At 40.8% G+C, this 19,200-nt stretch overlaps 1 protein-coding gene across 1 annotated transcript in view; it reads left to right on the top strand.

The window, feature by feature from the left end:
- plxna4 (plexin A4) overlaps nucleotides 1-19,200 on the top strand; it is a 216,184-nt gene that overhangs the window by 139,322 nt on the left and 57,662 nt on the right. Inside the window, exons 6-7 of the mRNA XM_034133662.1 lie at nucleotides 13,098-13,221; nucleotides 17,178-17,331. Coding sequence (XP_033989553.1) covers nucleotides 13,098-13,221; nucleotides 17,178-17,331 — 278 coding nt within the window. The remainder of the gene's footprint in view (nucleotides 1-13,097; nucleotides 13,222-17,177; nucleotides 17,332-19,200) is intronic.

Below are 19,200 nucleotides of genomic sequence, written 5' to 3'. Positions count from 1 at the left end.
TTGTGTTGTTGATAGCCTTTGGGGTGTGTGTGTCTGTGTGTAGGTGTGAGTGTGTGTGACTGAGTACATTTAGCACCTTCATCCCTGCTGGCACAGAGAAGACATGGCAAAGGCAGAGAATCAATGTGAGGGTCAGACAAAAATACAAAAAAAGAGCGACAGTAAAAATGAGACATTAATAGGAAGGTGACAAAGGTATAGAAGTTGAGAATAGACTAGTTACTTCTGGAAGCAAACTTCTAAGAGAAAAGAGCTGTGAAAGAGGGTTGAAATGCAATAAATGTACAGAGATCTGAAAAGGGTCTTCGTGAGAAAAAGAGTATGTTTGTGTGCAGCGAAGGAGTGAAGGAAGGAGAAATGGAGGAGAAATGTGTTTGGGGTCTCCAGGGCAGAAAGTGCATTAGCAGACAGAGGACATACTCTGATGGGTTATGGGTCACCAACCAGAGGTTAGAAGCAAAGAAACACACACACACATACACCCACACACACCCACAAAGCATGAAAGTGTAATGCAACAGTCCATATTCCCGTGTTTATCATAATTCTAGTATTAAAGTTTAAGGGTGTATTCTTGCAGATAATTTAATTTAAAAGGAGTTTGTCTAAAGATAAAGGAGCAGGATCAATGAAAAACTAATTTAGGGCCATCAGTGAGCAGCCATGCAGATATTTTCAACTTGGAATGTGCTTGCAATTTCAAATATTAAGTGTGTGCGACTGTATGTGTGTGTGTGTGTGTTTGCAGGTGTGTGTGTGTGTGTGTGTGTGTATAAAAACCCATTAACACCCTGGACATCCTCCCAGTCAGAGTAAATGGGTGGCTACAGATTGGCCTGTCACACTTAGCCTGATGGAATCAGCTCACCTCAGCTCACCCTACTTCACTCGCTTACACATAAAGGCAGGCACACACACACCGCTTTCTTGCTCTGGAATTAGTGTGAAATTACCAAAACGAGACTAATACCCAGAGAGAGAGAAAATATCCAAAATTCCACTTAAGTTGATTTTAGGTGCCTGGGTATTTGCCCATCACAAGGGCAGAGCGGGAGATTGCAGGTGCTAGCACACGAGTAAAATGCTCAACCCAGTGTGATTGATCCACCACAGGTTACCTTTCCCAGAGTTCCTTTCTTCTCATTGCTCTCAATTTCCAAGGTTGTGAATTCTTAACAGGCTTTTGGTGTAACTGAAGCCCCCCCGAGCGACACCCCTCCAACAAGGGAGCCAGGCTCCTGCTGTTATAACTCCTGCTAACCTGCTCCTGTTATATTAAACCTGTTCATCTTAGGCATCTGATACATTTGTTTAAGCTCCATTTACTTACGTTTACATTATATGAATAGCTATTTACCCAATAATTGGCTTCCATGATAATTCACATCATACTGACGTAGCTAATGCTAAAAGACAGTGGGAGGCTAACTACTTAATGACTGCTACTGTATACTGGATGTGCACTGTGCCAGTCACACATGCAAATGAAGAGCAGAATCATACAACCCACACGGTCACATCTACAGTTTTCATCTAGAGCTTTGCTCAGTCATAGCTTGAATTGATTTACCTGACATCCCAGAATGTAGCCTGAGGGAAATCCAATGAATGAGTGTCAATCACTTATTAATATTGATCACTAATTGAGCATTAGTGATGCATAAAATCACTATTTCGTATTCAAATGTAGTATAGTTTTGTTTATTATCAATGTAATGCTATCAGGTGAAATGCTTTCCAGATCTGGCCATGGTTAAAGATTTTTCTAAAAATAAAATAAAATTGCAAACAGGCACCCTGTCGAGTACACTAACTACAGTGCATATTAAAACTAAAAGCAAAATGGCCAAATCACAAAGAACTCCACACACACTCTCCCACACGTCGTGCTGGAAGGAGCGGTGTGGAGTGGAAGCATAGCATGTGGTTCATCTTCAAAGTGTTCTTCCAGATAGTTTGTTGTTCCCAATCAACCTTGAAATCACCTCACTGCTCTGAGAGCAAACAGAATTGCTCACACACTCTCTCCCTCTTCCCCTATCAGCATTGCCTTTATTTACTCTATAGATCGGTGAGAGGCGCTGTTAGAGAGAACACCAGGGGAAGAGGAGGAAGGCAATCAATAGTACAGGGAGGAAATCAGTGGATAGTGCACCTGTGCATGTGTGTGTGTGTGTGTGTGTGTGTGTGTGTGTGTGTGTGTGTGTGTGTGTGTGCTTGTGCGTGTATGTCTGCGTGTGTTTGTCTTTGGTCGTACTTCGTCCTTGAAGAACAGTGGCCTATTATTTAAAAAGGCAAATATCCTAATTGTTTAGACATATTTCCCTTCTTCCTATCATCTGTATATGCCCCTTTTATATGTTTTGGGTCCATTAGGAACCTTTGCACCAGACAGCCCCCCTGCAGATAGCCCTGCCACTATTCCAGTAAACCTGAAGCCTCACCTGTCACCAAACTGTCTCGGCCTATCAAACTCGCGCTCTCTTCTGCGGAGATGCATGACTAATGCCAATGCTGTCGAGCTCGGCAGGTGAAAGGATAGATTTCATTCACACCACCCCCCCCCCCATTTCATCATTCCCCTGCTCTTTCCCCAGTGACATCTCCTTCAACCAAAGGAGATTCTAATATAGGACTTTATAGACAGTTACCAGTAAGGCAGTATGTAGGTGTCTGCCTGTACTGCAGCAAACATAAATACATACATGCTCATGTATGTTCTGTATGTTAAAACAAACGTTATCAATAACAGTTGTATTCTGTATATTCCATCCTATTTGTCTGATATATGACAAATAAGTACTTTTTGTAACACTATATAAAAAACACTTTTAGGTAACTCTGCTATGATTGACGAACTTGAATAATTTGCTTGCATTTAACTTTGGTTTGGTGCCTGACAATAGTATGATGTGGCATAATCATAGTTCCCCAATGAGCCTATACACCAGAAATATTCCAGCTAATGTGAGATATGGATGTGTTACCTCCCCTAATGCCTTTCTGTCAGCTGTCAGTTGTGTTAATGGTTAACTCAGCTGTCTCTCCTCCTCTCATGCGTGACATCCAGACAGATTGGAGACCATATTTGGAGAAGTAGCTTTGTCAAAAGGAATGTCATCATATTTGGTATGGATGTTGGGAATATCGCACACACTCTGCGATATCAGTGTTAATTTGGAACAATTGGTGCTAATATCTTTACATGAATAATTGGTTTGACATATCTCAATCTCTGCTCTTGGCTGCGATAGGGGGAATAATCCCAGGGTGCCGATATCATTTCTTTTTCTCACTTTTTCTTTTCTTCTTTACCTCCCACCCTTTTCTTCTCTTAACTATAATTCAAATCACACCCACATATCTCCAGCAGGCTTATCATACACTGCATTTTAATGCGTATGCGTGTGTCTGCACATACTAACTGTGGATCTTTGATTTAATGAATCCACACGTAATCAGTATATATGTTTATATCTTATCAGTTTGTGTATTTAGGCTCATTTTACCCTACTACACATTTTTGCTTGTGTCAGATCCCAATATGTTGTGTTTTCAGAGAAATATTTGCCCATAAACAGCATCCCTCTCCTCCTACCTCCTTCCGCCTCTGCCTCCAAACACTCGTAAACATCGATCCCTCCTTCCTGGAGTGGAAGTAGGACTGTAAAGTTGTCTGTGCCACTGGCCAAAAGCAAATACCTTTTCCTAGTTCATTAGAGCAGGTCGGTCTATACCATCAGTAGTAAACTGTGATATAGAGACGTCCTTATGAATCAGTGAACCCCGGCGACCACATGTTCTGAGATATTCCTGAAGTCAGCCCGTACAGTACAGCCTTCTTTTTAACATGTACAGAGAAGAGACATCGACATGCTTCTATGTAGTATTTCTGAGTCACACAACTGTGTCTCGCTACGGTTGTCAAACATGTGTGCAAGCTTATTAGGATGATACAAAAAGGTTCAAGCATTCACGAGTAAACACACAAAATGGCTGGTGAAACGTGCAAGTCATGTTGCAGAGCTCCATGTCTTCTTAATCCTTTGTTTTCCCAAGACATCTTTGGTGCTGTCAAGTGAGTAACCTTTTCAGAGGGGGGAAAAGCTAATTGGCAGATCTATCGAATGTTTTTTTCTTCCTTGCTCTGCCCCCTCTCTCTCATATTAATTCTGCAGCGCTGCTACCTGTCGCTGTGTTCACAGTCATCTGTTACTTCAGTGTGCTCATTACTGCGGTATGCCACACCAATGCTAATTAAACTGCAGCGCCACAATTAGCATGCTACCAAGGACTCTTGTTTGGTTGTTGTTTGGCACTGGCCTCCCCCTGGTGATAGCTGCAGTGCTGTAAGGTGTGTTGTTGGCAGAGATGATAAATGTTTACATAAAAACAAAGTTTTTCCTCTAATGTTAGGGTGAGATTTACTTTAACATTATTTTTAAGTTCAGTGAACATATTGGCTCCTAGCTCATTTCGAAGTTGAGGTTAGAAATAATGAAAATATTAGCTGCATATATTTTAATTATTCTATTGCGGAAAAGACCAGACATGAGTTATTTATTTTCTGTGATTTAAAAAAATTGCCTGATCATTAATTTTGGCATTCCTCATTTGAATTCCAGTTACACTTGCTGATTTTTTCAGAACAAAAGACCTGGCTTTCCAAATCATTTCTAACATATATGAGTTTGAGGAGCTGTATCACAACTCAAAAAACGACATCAGTTGCACCTCTAACACTGCACTGCTCTGCCTAATGATCCCAGATGGAACTGGATTTGGTATTAAACAGTGCTACAGATTGTTTGAGCAACTTTTAAAGTTAAATGTATTCAAAGTTGTTACTCTGAACTTGAGAGTCCTGCATCCATGGCACTTGCTCTGATGTCTATGCCCGGGGGAGGATGGCCATCCCCTGAGTATGGGTGACTAGTTTCCCCCCCCCCCGCCCCCCACCCTCCACCTCTAGCGGGATGCTAAGGGAAGTTGAGGGAAGGGAACAAGGCCAAGAAGTGACAGGGGCATCAGGACGGAACGGAGTGCTACACCTCCCAGTTTCCTCTCAACTGTCACCATCATAGTGTGAAGAAACACAAACACACACACACACACACACACACACACCAATCCACCTAGCCCAACCACACATTCTCAAGCACACACACAACACCTGCCCGCCCACTTTTAAGTCTGGACCATTGCTCACTGTCACCTATTGTCACCCTGTTGCACAGAGGGAAACAAAGACACTGGAAATGGACACACACACGTACACTCACAGTGGGGAAGGTGTCTTGCTTTTTTCCCGGCAGAGCATGAGCACAGGTACTGACATGAGACAGAGAGGATAAATGAGAGATGAGTTGACAGTCAGGGGAAGTGAAGATCTATGGAGGTGTTCCAGCAGATGAGAGGGGTGGGTGGGACAACGGAGCATAAGTTCACCTAAAGGGAGATGTGAAGACTCTCAAGTGGAGGATGTGAGGGTAAACACTTGTGCGAACACACAAACAGGTCATCTTGACTATGATGGAGACCATCTCTAGGGGAGGGTGATACATACAGTACAGTACAGCTAACAAGGCCCATCATAATGGATGAAACCAGCATATTAAGAATATTATCACCATGGAATATAATCCTATAGTAATCCCCACTGATTGTTCAGTATTAATATGAGACTGCATTGTCACAGAGATGACTCACTCGTACGAAGATAATGTCATTATATATCCATACTTACTTATGAGTAGGAATTAAATGCTTGTGTGGTGTTCATTGAAACTTTTAAATGTAACTCAAAAATGCAATGTCATTTTTATAGTTGCTTGTGAGAGACTATAGAAAATGATGAGAATAATTGTAATGTTTTGTTACAAGCTGCCTCTCGGCTGTGAATAAACACACCTCCTCCGCAGGCTACATATTGACCGCCTGGATCAATAGTATCATATGCTGCCGTCTACAGCTCCATACATTGAAGATCATAACACAATATATGGAAGATAAAAGCCAAGTGCACTCTTGAGACCCCATTGTGAAGCGGACCTCCAGTGCCCCGTTTCTCCCCCAGGGACAGTCATGAAAACATCACCAGACAGGGGATTTTAATTGACTAACATCCAAGAAATACTGTAGATCCAATGATAAACTATTATTTTCCCTGGTGGATTTCTGGGCTTTTTTTTTTTATGAACACAGGTCAGATTGAGTCTTAATGTAATAATAAATTGGACAGTGATATATGGGGTGTTTGGAAATGTTCCAGTATTACATCGAAATTCCTTTTTCTTTCTTATCCCATCCAAGCGCACATTTTTGCCTTTTTTTATATTAATATACAAATAATAAATAAATATAACTCCCACTGTTTCCATAGAAGATGTGTGTGTTTATATCCAAGTAAGATCTAGGATATCTACGATTAAAACATAATTGATGTTGCGTCCTCTATTTGTTTTCTCATGAAGCCACATGATTCAATAATTCAAGCTAAGAATTCATAAAAGGTCATTTTAGCAATAAAGCCAAATAAAGTTGGTTGATATAGAGACCCTGGCCTAATGGGGTCTTCAGGGGCAGCAGTGGCATCACAGATGAACAGCCTAATAACGCTGCCTCATCACACCCTGTAAAACCTCTGCTGTGGGACTGTGAGTGGGTTTTTGTGTTTGAGAGAAAGAATAAAGAAGGAAGTTGGTGCCACGGTTTTGACAGCTGTTAGAATTGCGTGGTGGAGTGCGAGGTGCCAAATGTCATGATCGAGAGAAACAGTTGTTAAATGTTTACCTGCAGGGCCAGATTGATGCTGCCGATCACCCTCTATTAAAGTGTGTTTGTTTGAGAGAGAAATATAGGATTTTATGAAGATTGTTGGAAATAGAGTGTTTCCTTATAACCTTCATGTTATTCAGAGGTTTTACGGAACATTGATTGATGAGCCCAGGCTCTCAGGCTGCTTCACTCTGTTTTTATATAACTATACATTTTAAGAGATCGTTTTATCCCATATGGCTTTGTACCTGCAGACTCTCAGCAGCAGTGTTACTGTGTAATTTTCCGCTCAGTCGGCGTTCCTGCGTAGGAGGTACGTAAAGGGGATGGCTCAGAGATGTTCTACTTGGGGGCAGCCACTCAGCAATTTCTCTGTCCTTAGGTATGGGTTTATGTGAGACGCAGAAATTGTGTGTGTGTTTGTTTGTGTGTGCGTCCACACACTGGAGCAACGGGGTCATGGCCAGTGGGCCAGGTAATGACACCCCCACAGGCCCCTCCATGCGGATTTCTGCTCTGTAGACCACGACCCATAATGATAGCACAAGGAAGCACACAAACTGCTGTGTGTGTGTGTGTGTGTGTGTGTGTGTGTGTGTGTGTGTGTGTGTGTGTGTGTGTGTGTGTGTGTGTGTGTGTGTGTGTGTGTGTGTGTGTGTGTGTGTGTGTGTGTGTGTGTGTGTGTGTGTGTGTGTGTGTGTGTGTGTGTGTGTGTGTGTGTGTGTGTGTTGTGTGTGTGTGTCTGTGTGTGTGTGTGTTTGTGTGTGTGTGGTCAGCAGGTCACATGTACAGTAGGGTAGCTGTGTGTTATTTGAGTGAATCTGTGACACAGCTCCTGCTCCAGAGTAACATACAGCCTTCAGGCTATTAGTATGTATAGGATTCCATACAGTGTCTGCTGATGCATGGGTAGCATGGTAATTGGATTCAGTTGGACTGCAGAGTGCCTATTTGTTGTGCATTGATTTACCACAAACAGCACTGTAAAGGCAGACACCCATGTGTGTAGTATACAACAAATGAATTGAAAAAAAACACTTGTTTTTCGCTGCAGGGGAGGTCATTTGTTTTGTTTTCCGAGTGCAGAATTATACATGGATGTGTGAGATTTTAGTGTAATTGTATACATCGATTACTAATGTGTCTTGGACTGGTGTGTGTTTGTTTCCTTCAGTGACATGAGCATTTGATAGAGCTGAGGATGGCTGGACCTCGGCTTTGTGGGAATTTAATAGCTTTCGTTTCCCAGCCTGTTTGACCTTCCGCATGCCTCACATTAGATATGCATTACACCTGAAGTCTCACATGGCCAAATACATCTGCACCCTCTCTTTAGTATTCCCCCTCTCTCTACGCTCCCCTGAGCCTGCAACCTGTGCCCCACTGATACTGGACCACTTTTAAACACAATGGAATTAGTCCTCATGCCTTCATACACCAGAATAAACTGTGTTTGTCATGACTTTGCTGGCCTTTTTGCTTGTTTTTGCTGCATTGAATGATGGACTTCATACTGAAGCTTCTCCTTTCAAGTATTGTTTTTTTCTTTTCTTTTTTCGCAGTAACTTGAACAAAGTGTTCTTGGAGTTCTCTTTGTTCTTCTGGTTATTTTCATCACTTTTTCAGTCATTTGCATCATATGAACATTTCAAACCCAAACCATGAATCAAAGAACGAGTGATGTTCCTTTTTAAGTCAAAGGTTACTTTTTGAAGATAATCATATGCATGTTACAGGGCGTGCAGTGAATAAGACCTGTTTGTATGCATCATTTAACGCTGATTACAGATATATTTTGCTCTGTGTGCACATACTGCACGGCATAATAAGACCGTCTTGTATTGTAGTTAATTAAATCATCAAAAGGGCTAAATGTTGCACGATGAAATATATTATCTGCCAGACCATCTCCTTTTGAATGGCCATGACAGCCTCATCAGCAACATTTGTCGAGGCTATAAAGCCGTCTCTGCCCTCTACTCAGTCTCACTCTAATTGTGTCACCTTATCAAAGGCTGAAAGAAACAGGAGTGCAGATTAGTTTCCATTCAGGGCCAATCTAATCCTTTCAGCTCTCGCTCTCATAACGTGTCATTGCCAGTCAAACAGCTCTGCACAACAGTGGTGTTTACCAACCAAGTGAATAGATGTTGGACATCTAATTCTCCACGAAAAAGATCCCAGTCAGGCTCTAACTGACTGTTATTCAAAATCTAAATCGCTTTGATTTCTAGGGTTCTCTAAATGGTCTATTCTTTGATGTTTACAAAGGGCGGGGATTCTTTCATATTGCTCCAAGCGATGCAATCTTTTTTTCTTTCAAGGTCTGTCTGGATAGTAATTGAAAACAATTATCCAGTGCTTTGCTGTGATAATATCCAGCGCTTACACCAGCTAAACCATGTACGGCATTATCCCTAATCAGCTAGCTACATTAATTCCCCATTTCACAATCATGTGGACATGTGGGTTAACACAAATCAATATGTGTGCATTTCTTACACACGGTGAGAGATGCAGTCAGGATGCAGGAGCACTTCTTAAACTACAGCGCACATCTGTTATCTGGTGTCACCCACATGGTGATGTATACTATATGTATGGCTACATTGTGCAGGTGCAAGATTAACAGCAAAACAAAGTCCAACGTGAAGGCATATCTGCTAAAAGTCCTTTTTGGTAGATCATGTATTTGATATGTGTTGCAGGCACCACAGGGAATGGTGGACCTTCACACAACAATTGCAACTTAAAACATTAAACCTAAACTTAAAAAAGTGAATTAGATATTTTATTTTTATTTAAATGCATTAGTTTCAGTTATAGAATCTGGCATACTATGGTCTTAATATGCTCTGCTCAATATGGGCTTAATAAGGCAGTAGTACCACAAGAAGAGTAATTCTCCCATAATAACACTTAACAAATATGATCTATTCTTATGTAAGAAGACATGAAACTTTAAGTGTTAATTGTGTCTAAATAACAAAGAAATAGCTATTTCTATCTAAGAATATGTTTTGGGGTATTGACAGTTCAGCTACCAATAGCAAGGTGATATTGACCTGTATCTTTCATATTTGCACATTTATATTTTTGTAAAATGTGTACTGAAGGTCAGGCAGGAAACCGTGTACAGGAAGTAGGAGAAAGTGAACTGAATAGCATGGCAGTAGACTACTACTAATTTTCCCTATTCAACCTGAATAGTAAAAGGGTCAAGTCCGTCAGAAAACTGTAAGTGTAAGCCTTACACTTACACTGTTAGGATTAGTAACATGTATTGTGTTTATGTGATGACATTTGGAGATGTTTTAAAAAAAAAAATGCGTTAGTATTCGCGATAGCATACACGCTAGCGTTAGCATACACGCTAGCGTTAGCATACACGCTAGCGTTAGCCATACTAGCCTGTCTAGAATAAGGCATTAATAAGTGTTTTATAATGACTAATAAAGAGCCAATATACTGCTATTATGCATGTTAATTAACAACTAGTTGATGGTGAATTTGTGTACCTTAATATAAAGTGTTACCAAAATATCTATTCCCACTACCTATTTGCATAACAAGCTAAACAAATTGGCCCCAGTCCACTTTTTAAGAGCAGAGTGACATACCCTCTGTAATGATAATATATTAACAGGCCCCATATGCCAGGCCTACTGTAGCTGCTGCACCCATAAACACACACTGCCTTGTTTCGTCTTGTTGGCTTGTAACTGTATTACAGGTGATATAACTTGCGGGCTGCACATTTCCTCCAAAGTAATTATTTCCCATAAACATTGTACATTGTGACTCCTGCTCATAAAAACCTGACCTAAAATGTTATTTACTGTGAGCTCGACATTTACAAGTCTTTACAGGATAGCTTGTTTACTCTGATTCCTTCTGTCACGCAGTTTCCTGCATCCTCCCTCTTCCTCTCCTCATCCCCCTGCTGTGATTTACGGCAGCTAGTGTCTTAGAGATGTCATAAACCTGAGCCTCATACTGCAAATACGATGTCAGAAATCACTCCCTTGTCCACTCATTTACTACTCCTGATATTATGGGCATTAGCATGCAGTAAATAGATATTTCTGATACTAACATATCATCATTACCTGACAAAGGCCACAAGCTGAAACGCTGTTGCAATGAAGTTCCTCTATACTAGGTTTGCTATTGTTTTGACTTATTTGCACTTTTTATACAGTCTATGTTTGAGCAAAGCTTTCACAACAGTAGGCTATGTCTTGTGGCTCACAATGTAGCTGTTTATATACCCATTGAAGAGAAGATTTACTGTCTGATGGTGTCAGTGTGTGTGTTTGAGAGAAAGACAGAAAGATTGAATGTAATGGTTCTATAAACCTTGATTTATTCATTTATTATTCACTTGGAACCATTCAGTCACACAAGGTGATGATTCATGTAAAGACATTGTTCGAGTAAATGTTAATAATGCACTTCTGCTAGACTTTGGCACGAAATTGTATTTATTTTCAACCAAAACAATATACTTTGAAACTGTCAAGAAAGAAGCACAAAGTTAAACATCATTATACTGACACACACACACACACACACACACACACACACACACACACACACACACACACACACACACACACACACACACACAATACATCCTGCCTATCTACTTTGTACTTGTGAAAAATGTATTAATAAAGGTTCCAAATAAATTAAAATTAAATAAACTTAAATGCGGCTCCTACAGTACTGCTTCTCTTCTCTGGTTGTAAACAACAGACCTGTGGGTAAGAGGTATGCATTGTTTGTATGTATATTTGAAGGTAAAAGCGTGCGTCTGTGGGTTTCTGTGTGGGTTGTTTGCCTCGGGATAGTTTATATGATGTGGTCTTATTAAATCAGAGTGAGAAAAGGAGGAACAGACAGGAGTGATAGAGAAGCACAAAGGAACCTGAAGCGATTAAACCCGACTCAAACTGGCTTAGCGGTGAAAGCTCCACAGAAAGCCAACAATGGTCGCCGAGCTTTAAATCTTGCTTTCTTTCCGCTCTCCCTCTCTCTCACTGTTTACCCCTCCTCCTGCTCTCTTCCTCTCTCAAACAGATTATTTTCTTTTCCTTTATGTCTGTCTTGTTTGCGGCACATAAGGCTGCTTAGTTTTACAATACTAATGTCAGGTTAAACCCGTCCTGCCGTAATCTCTCAGATTCAGAATAAAAGGTGCCGTGCTGTATAAGGTATTAGTGTATTTCAGACGTCAAACACTTCCAGGTCTTTCTTTTATCCGTTCATTATTACATCTTTCTTCCTTTTCATTCTTTTATTGCTTTTAAGGAGTTTCAGGGCAGTCTGTGGATTAGCCAGGTTGTTAATTGCACAGTACGTTTTTTGTCTGAATCAATAGGGGATTTAACTTGTATAAATGTGTGTGTGTGTGTTGATATAAATGTGTGTGTGTGTGTGTGTGTGTGTGTGTGTGTGTGTGTGTGTGTGTGTGTGTGTGTGTGTGTGTGTGTGTGTGTGTGTGTGTGTGTGTGTGTGTGTGTGTGTGTGTGTGGTGTGTGTGTGTGGTGTGTGTGTGTGTGTGTGTGTGTGTGTGTGTGTGTGTGTGTGTGTGTGTGTGTGTGTGTGTGTGGAGGGGGAAAGGAAGGTAGAGATTACATTTAGGGCCAGTTTTCTAACTCAATTTACTTTTATAAAAAACTTGAAGCTTCATCCTTTTTTTGTCAGCCACTTCAGCTGTAATACTTAACTTTTAAACTTATTACCATAGTTTTTTTTGTTGGTACACACTTACATTTCCACAAAAAAAAACATTAACTATTTAAAACTATGGGGAGTCCCCCTGCAGTATGTCCTCCTAAATCCTCCTAAATCCTCCTTACTGCCAAAACCACTGTCCTGTACTGGATTAGACCACCTGGTCTGTATTAGGAGGCGAATAAATCCACCCCTGCCCCCCACCAATATCCAGATCCCCACCTGCACTTGGCATTGCCCATGAATGCCAGTCATTAAGACAGCATTACAAAGACGAGGCCTACCTCTTTCCCAACGGACAGGCTCCACTTCCACATATAGAGCAGCCATTGTTTTAAATGCCACTGCTCCCGCCCTCTGGAGACCGGGTTTCCATTCACTGGACACTGTAGCTAGTACGCTGCCAGAGAGGAAATATGATAAATGTGTCCAACTCTGTCCGTCAGGCAGCAGTGGGACATTCTCTTTTTCCCCAGGTGCCAACAGGTGGAAAGGGGTATGATCTGGTCCGGTTACTTCATGTGTGTGTGTGCATTTTTCATCCGTGAATAACACCCCCTCTCTTGTGTTTGTGTTCCCAGGTGCACCAGAAAGGAGAAATGTGAGCGCTCATCAGAGCCCCGTCGCTTTGCATCAGACATCAAGCAGTGTGTGCGTCTCAGCGTCCACCCAAACAACATCTCAGTGTCCCAGTTCAGTGTGACGGTGAGTGGATAGAAACGTACTTTTAATTAATTTAAATAATAATAACCTGTTTAATAAAAGTTCTGCACAGTTTGTCATATCAGAATCAGATCAGAATACCTTTATTCGTCCCACAAAAGGGACATTTACATTGTTACCGGCAAAAATAGCTTAATATGAATTAAAATAGGATTACATTACCATTTACAAAATACACATCCAGTACCAGTGACAGTATCAAAAAAAAAGTGTAGCATGTATCAAATAATTCATCTCATGCAATTACTTATTGTTTAATTAATCTGTCATAAATTAACAGCAACATACAAATGTCCTAAAATAAGATACTAGTTGTCATTAACTCATGTTTCTTTTTTCGTGCCATTTGACGTAGGGATTGTGTTTAATAATTGTTTTCCAGTCAATGAGGGAGAAACACGTTAGCGATCATTTGTTTTAGTGCAGCCATATTGCATTAAACAGTGATGCTAGCTGAATGTGATGCTAGTGAGAAAATCTTGTCTGGCAGATTGACAACATCACACACTCAAGGATCATTCGTAATACGTTGTAATTACGCTCGAGATAGTGATTAGTAGACCGTGTTAACTCTATAATCCTGCTTTACATCAGTTAACTGCCTGCCAAAACGCATCCTTCAGAACCTGACCTCGCAACGTCCAGAAACACTTCCCAACAAATGTCAACAATCATTAGCAGCACACAGTTTAGCTCAGCTGTGTTTATAGGGGATGTTGGCAACAAATTGGCAAAGATGATTCTTCCCCCAGTCATTTTAGTTGAAAAAAAAACTGCCTGATTTAAAGCTCTGACTTATTTTGGATTGTTTGAGTGTATTCACTAGTTTGATAAGGAGCTGTTATATATCGGGTTGTTGTTAATCCACCTTTTGGAAGATGACTGGTCTGTGTGAACTTGTATGCAAGGAAAGAAATAGATATGGCTTTAACAGAGACCTATGGGAGTAGGTATTCCCTTGCGCTGTGTCCCATTTACTCCCCACCAAAGGCCCATTCTGATTCAATGGTTATTTTTCAGTTTGACAGGACCAGTCAAAGTGGCTCTGTAGGTGTGTGTGTAGATGTATGCATCACATTAAGATGTTCCTGTGATTTCACTGCAGGTACAGGAGAAGATTGACATTCCCTTGTCATGCTATTTTATATCATCCTAGCCTCATAAACCTCAGTGCCCGTTTGAAAGGTTGTAACACTTATAGTTATAAAAGTCCCACTGACCTTAACCACATAAAGTAATGTCACATTTCAATTCCCATTTCCTATATAATGATGGTTTTGAATCCTAGAGACTTCGTGCATAATATCAGGTCAAAGGTCAACTCAGAATGACTATTCTCCATCAGTGTTGCTCTGAGGTTCACGTGAGAGGTTTTGATTTTCTGTGGGACACTTCAGCACCACTCTAATTATATTCATGGGGTGTGTGCTTGTGTATGTGTGTGTGATGCGCTCATGCCTGATCCTTTAGAGAGTGTTTAACCTTTTCCCAGTGAGCAGGCTTTACCCAAAGGCTATGCCACACGTCTCCCATCCAACTGATTGCAGGGCAGAGGTTTCTGCCAGACAGACAGCGGCTGCTCCTTGACCTTTATGTTATTAAATATTTGTTTGGAAAGATAAGCCAAGGCATTTTTGACAGAAACAGATACACTCTATTGCTGAAATCAGATCTATTCTTAGAAAAAGCCACTGTTTGATTTCCATCTAACTCTCTGTTGTTAATGAAATAGTTGACTATCTCAAATTACAATAAATTATTTTTAAGTTAAGTAAGAGAAAACAGTATCAGCCATGACATTTGAAGGCTAATTTAAGGCTTAATTAAGAGTAGCTATAAAGTTAAAGTGTAATCTCTTAACTTATTACCAATATGTCAAAACAGTCTATGGTATATTCAAATGTATGCTGTCGATAGTGTCTGTATTATACTGTATATTCTTATACCTGATCTATAGTGTATTCAATTTCTATACGGCTGTTCAAAATGTTCATACCTCCTTATACTGTTCATAGTTTAAATACATCATTTTCTTTATATCAATCAGTTTGAACCAATAATGAGCAGTATTCCCTTTACACAGTAGCAGTTCAAATGTTTCTTGTAAATCAGAACTTAAACATTAATTAATGTTATCAAATCAAATATAAAACCAAAGCTATTTGCCACTGGCAGGGCATTACCGTTTTATCTAGTGTGTTAAAAAAAGTTACCCTCAGAGTCCAGAGATAAGAAAACATTGCAGTGGTTACACATAACTCTGTTTCTATCAACTCCGCCGTCTGAAGAGATGTCAAATGTCCATGTAAGAGTTCGGTACCTTCCTCCATGTTTCTGTCCCCGCCAGTTCGTTTCGGTTCATGTGAGCGCTGCAGCAGTCTTAGGCCCGCCCCAAATGCTCTCATTGGTTGAGACGCGTGTCGACGCTAATCCAATCCTGATCAACATCCCGCGCCTCCTGTGACACATGGTTTGTCTGTATGTGTATTCAGAGCCAGTGAGCAACAGACTTTCAAAATAATATTAATAATAAAATGTGCGATACAATAGTTGTCGGCGTTAATTAATTAATGCGTTATCGCAATAATAACGCGTTAACTTGCCCATCCCTAATATATATATATATATATATATACTATACTTGAATAAAACTCTGCACTTTCTGCTTGTTTTGTACTTCTGGTTGGATGCAAACAACTTTCCATTGTCTTAGTACTTGTACTGTGCAATGACAATAAAGTTGAATCTAATCTAATCCAAAACATTTGCATGTAAGGTTTGTTTAGCAGGGCAACATAAACATTCTATTGGATGTGTCTGTTGTTGCTTGTAACATGAGTTGGTTATTTCCATATGTATGCAGCCCTGATGGGACTAGGCTTGTCCATTACTACTCTAATGTATTTGAGTAAACTCAAGGTCTAGCTGTGTTCCCTCCATAAAGGAAAAATAGCGAGAGAAGTAGAAAGTGAGAGGAAGAGTGAGCAATGAATGATAAGAGGATGTGTAAGAGATGGTAGCTAGGTCCATCTGACGTGGGAAGCTTTGTGTCTGTTCTCATCCGCGCCACCATCTTTTCATTAAACAGCAATATAAAAACAGCGCAGGTCAGCCCTTCTCACATCGTGTACCACGGACTGCAGCTCAGATCAATGCCTGGACCAAGGCCCACTGCGGACACGCTTTCCCATCAATATGTATATTTTGGTCTTGACCCCACTCCACCTGGCTCCACGAGTCCACGACCCAGTTAATTTACCTTCTTATTCAAGGACAGTGTTTTTTTCTTCTTTCCTGCTGCTGCACCTGAAGCCAGTTTTTGCTAAGGTGCATAGAGAGCTTACACAGCATTTTCAATGAAGAGGGAAGATTTGCATTCTCCATTTCCCACAGAATTGTCTTCTTTCTGCCTGTCCAGCAGCCTGTATGCTGAGCTAGGATGTCAAATACATACAGCTCATCGACCATGAGGCACTTAGGGCTTGGTTTACAGATAGGGGCTTTTAAGTTGAAGTGCTTTGCTGTTATTTGGATGTTTCTGCATGATGCATCAGATGTCGGTTCATGTATTAAGTTATCAGTCAAGAGTCCCCCGCGGCTCCTCTGGCCGCTGACCACCCTGCAGATGGATCATTACTCTGCATAGAACTTGCAGCTGTGCTTCTCCTCTTCAGCAATATGTGTTACAGTCAAACATATTGGCCCCAAAACTGATCTGAAGTCCTCTCAGATGTGGGAATCTAAACACTGTGTGAAGCAGTCAAAACTTAACTGAATCCCCCCTTTTGTTTTGTTAAGCTATGGTTCGCAATATTTCATTATTTCAATAATCTTTTGTAATATTTTTGTTATAATATTACTTTTAAAGTGAAAATGTAGCATAATATTCCCAAGAATACTGAAAGCTAACATACCTTTGTATATTTCCCTCCCTTCAGTTGGTGTTGGAGGCCCATAATGTTCCAGAACTTTCTGCGGGTGTGAACTGCTCCTTCGAGGATCTGACTGAGATGAATGGCTTGGTGGAGGGAAACCGAATCAAGTGCTTCTCCCCCGCTGAGAAAGAGATGCCACGCATTATTGTTGACAAAGGTAAGGGTGGATCTAAGGTAATCATTTTTGCTTACATGTCAACAAACTGCTATCAGAAATTATAATATTCCATACCAGCCAGCAGTGGATTATACAGAAATCATCTCTGTGCATTTGGAGGAAGACTGCTGATATCCAGACACAATCTAATTGTTTGTAATATTACGGAGAATATCTTATTTTATTTTAATTATTTTAAATTTCCTAGCATCTAGTATTTATCAACATTGGAGCACCTGTTGAATACAAACAGTACATGTCTGTGGAAGCAGGCTTTGATCTGGATGTCCTAGGGCTATGAGTGTTTTTGTGTGCGTATGAATTTTTGTTTTCCCGTCACCATCAGTAACTCAGTGGGCCTTGAAGCACTGCCTCAGGACATGTTTAGTAATTGAACGAACATTAGTAATTGGGCTGCTGTGGGATCGATTTGGCACCCTCCCTCAAAGCGGATATGCTCCAGAGGGAGCGATGGGACCCCTGCTAACCCCGCTGCAAAAGTGGGATATCAAGCCGCACAATTAAGTGTTTTTACTACAGTATTTTGGCTAATGTAGTGCCTGGAGATTACACAGTCCCTGCAGACAATTTCACTGTTACAATTCCTTTCAAGAGGCAAACAGCTAAAACATTTCTGACAGTATTCATTCCGCAAAGACTGGACCATATTTTTGTATTTTTCTAATTCCCTTGCACTTCACCTCGCCTTTCTGTGGTTGACTCAGCCCGGTCTAATTGAACAAAGCTCCCTTCTGGGAAGACTTGTCCCAAGGCATCCTTCATCACAGCCCTCAATGTGTCCTCGTGTGGAGATAATGGAGATGCCGTCCTCTTGCATACTTTCACAAAAGGACAACATGAATAATGAATGAAAAGAGAGAATAAATAGAAAGGAAAAGATTTTGATCCATCAATGATGCCCCACATTTACATACAAGGGAATGCTAACTGATGTTTTTTAAATATGGCTTTCACGCTTCCTTATGTTAAAAATGTTTGTAATGGATGGTAAATATTGGAGCCAGAAACCGAGATTAGTAAAGTGCAGTGAGGGAAAGTGAGCATATCATCATGGAATCACAGTGCTGGTGAGACCTTTAAGGCCTGAGCTGAACACATGCACTAATATTCAAATTTGTCTCAATTTATTCAGTTCACCCACAAGAACAGGAGCTTCACACACACATAGACTGCCATGAACAAACACCACGGCAGTGAAGTTCTCATCAGATAGACTGCACACATGTTCATATGTAAGGCTGACGGGGAGCCTGAGGGTGCTTTGGGGAATTTAAAAAATGTGTAATGTTTGCCATGTCAACCACATGTTAAGCTGACAACTCTGCAGTCATGCAAACATAAATATATACAAACATACTCAGACAAACAAAGCATTCAGCATTCCTCCCGTCTTCTTTTTCTCCCCACACCTGCAATCGAACACGGTTATATCCTTATTACTGTTTCACCAAGAGGAAAATTCCACATTTATCCCTTTATTTGAACCTTTCACCTTCCATTTTTTTACTAGCACTCATTAGTTCTAAGTTTGGTTGAAAGCGAGAGAAGAAAGAAGAGAGACGGATGGAGGGAAGACAGAGGGAGGGATAGATAGTGTTAGCAGGCTTCAAGGTAACATTTAGGTGGCCTAATTAGGACAGATCCGTTGTCAGCGGTGCTTTACTGTGATTGATGAATGATTCCCTCTTTGTTAGAGAGATGGAGGGAGACACAGGGGAGACGGGGGAGGAACGAGTCGCAGGAGGGAAGCGAAAGAGACCTGTGAATAGAGATATAGTGAGAGACAGAGGGGTACAGCGGGAGAGACGGAGCAGTTAGATGTGATATGTGCTGTTGAATTAAACATGA

The sequence above is a fragment of the Trematomus bernacchii genome, unplaced genomic scaffold, assembly GCF_902827165.1.
Source record: "Trematomus bernacchii unplaced genomic scaffold, fTreBer1.1, whole genome shotgun sequence".
Lineage (NCBI taxonomy): Eukaryota > Metazoa > Chordata > Actinopteri > Perciformes > Nototheniidae > Trematomus > Trematomus bernacchii.
This window is presented reverse-complemented; position numbering and strand designations above follow the sequence as displayed.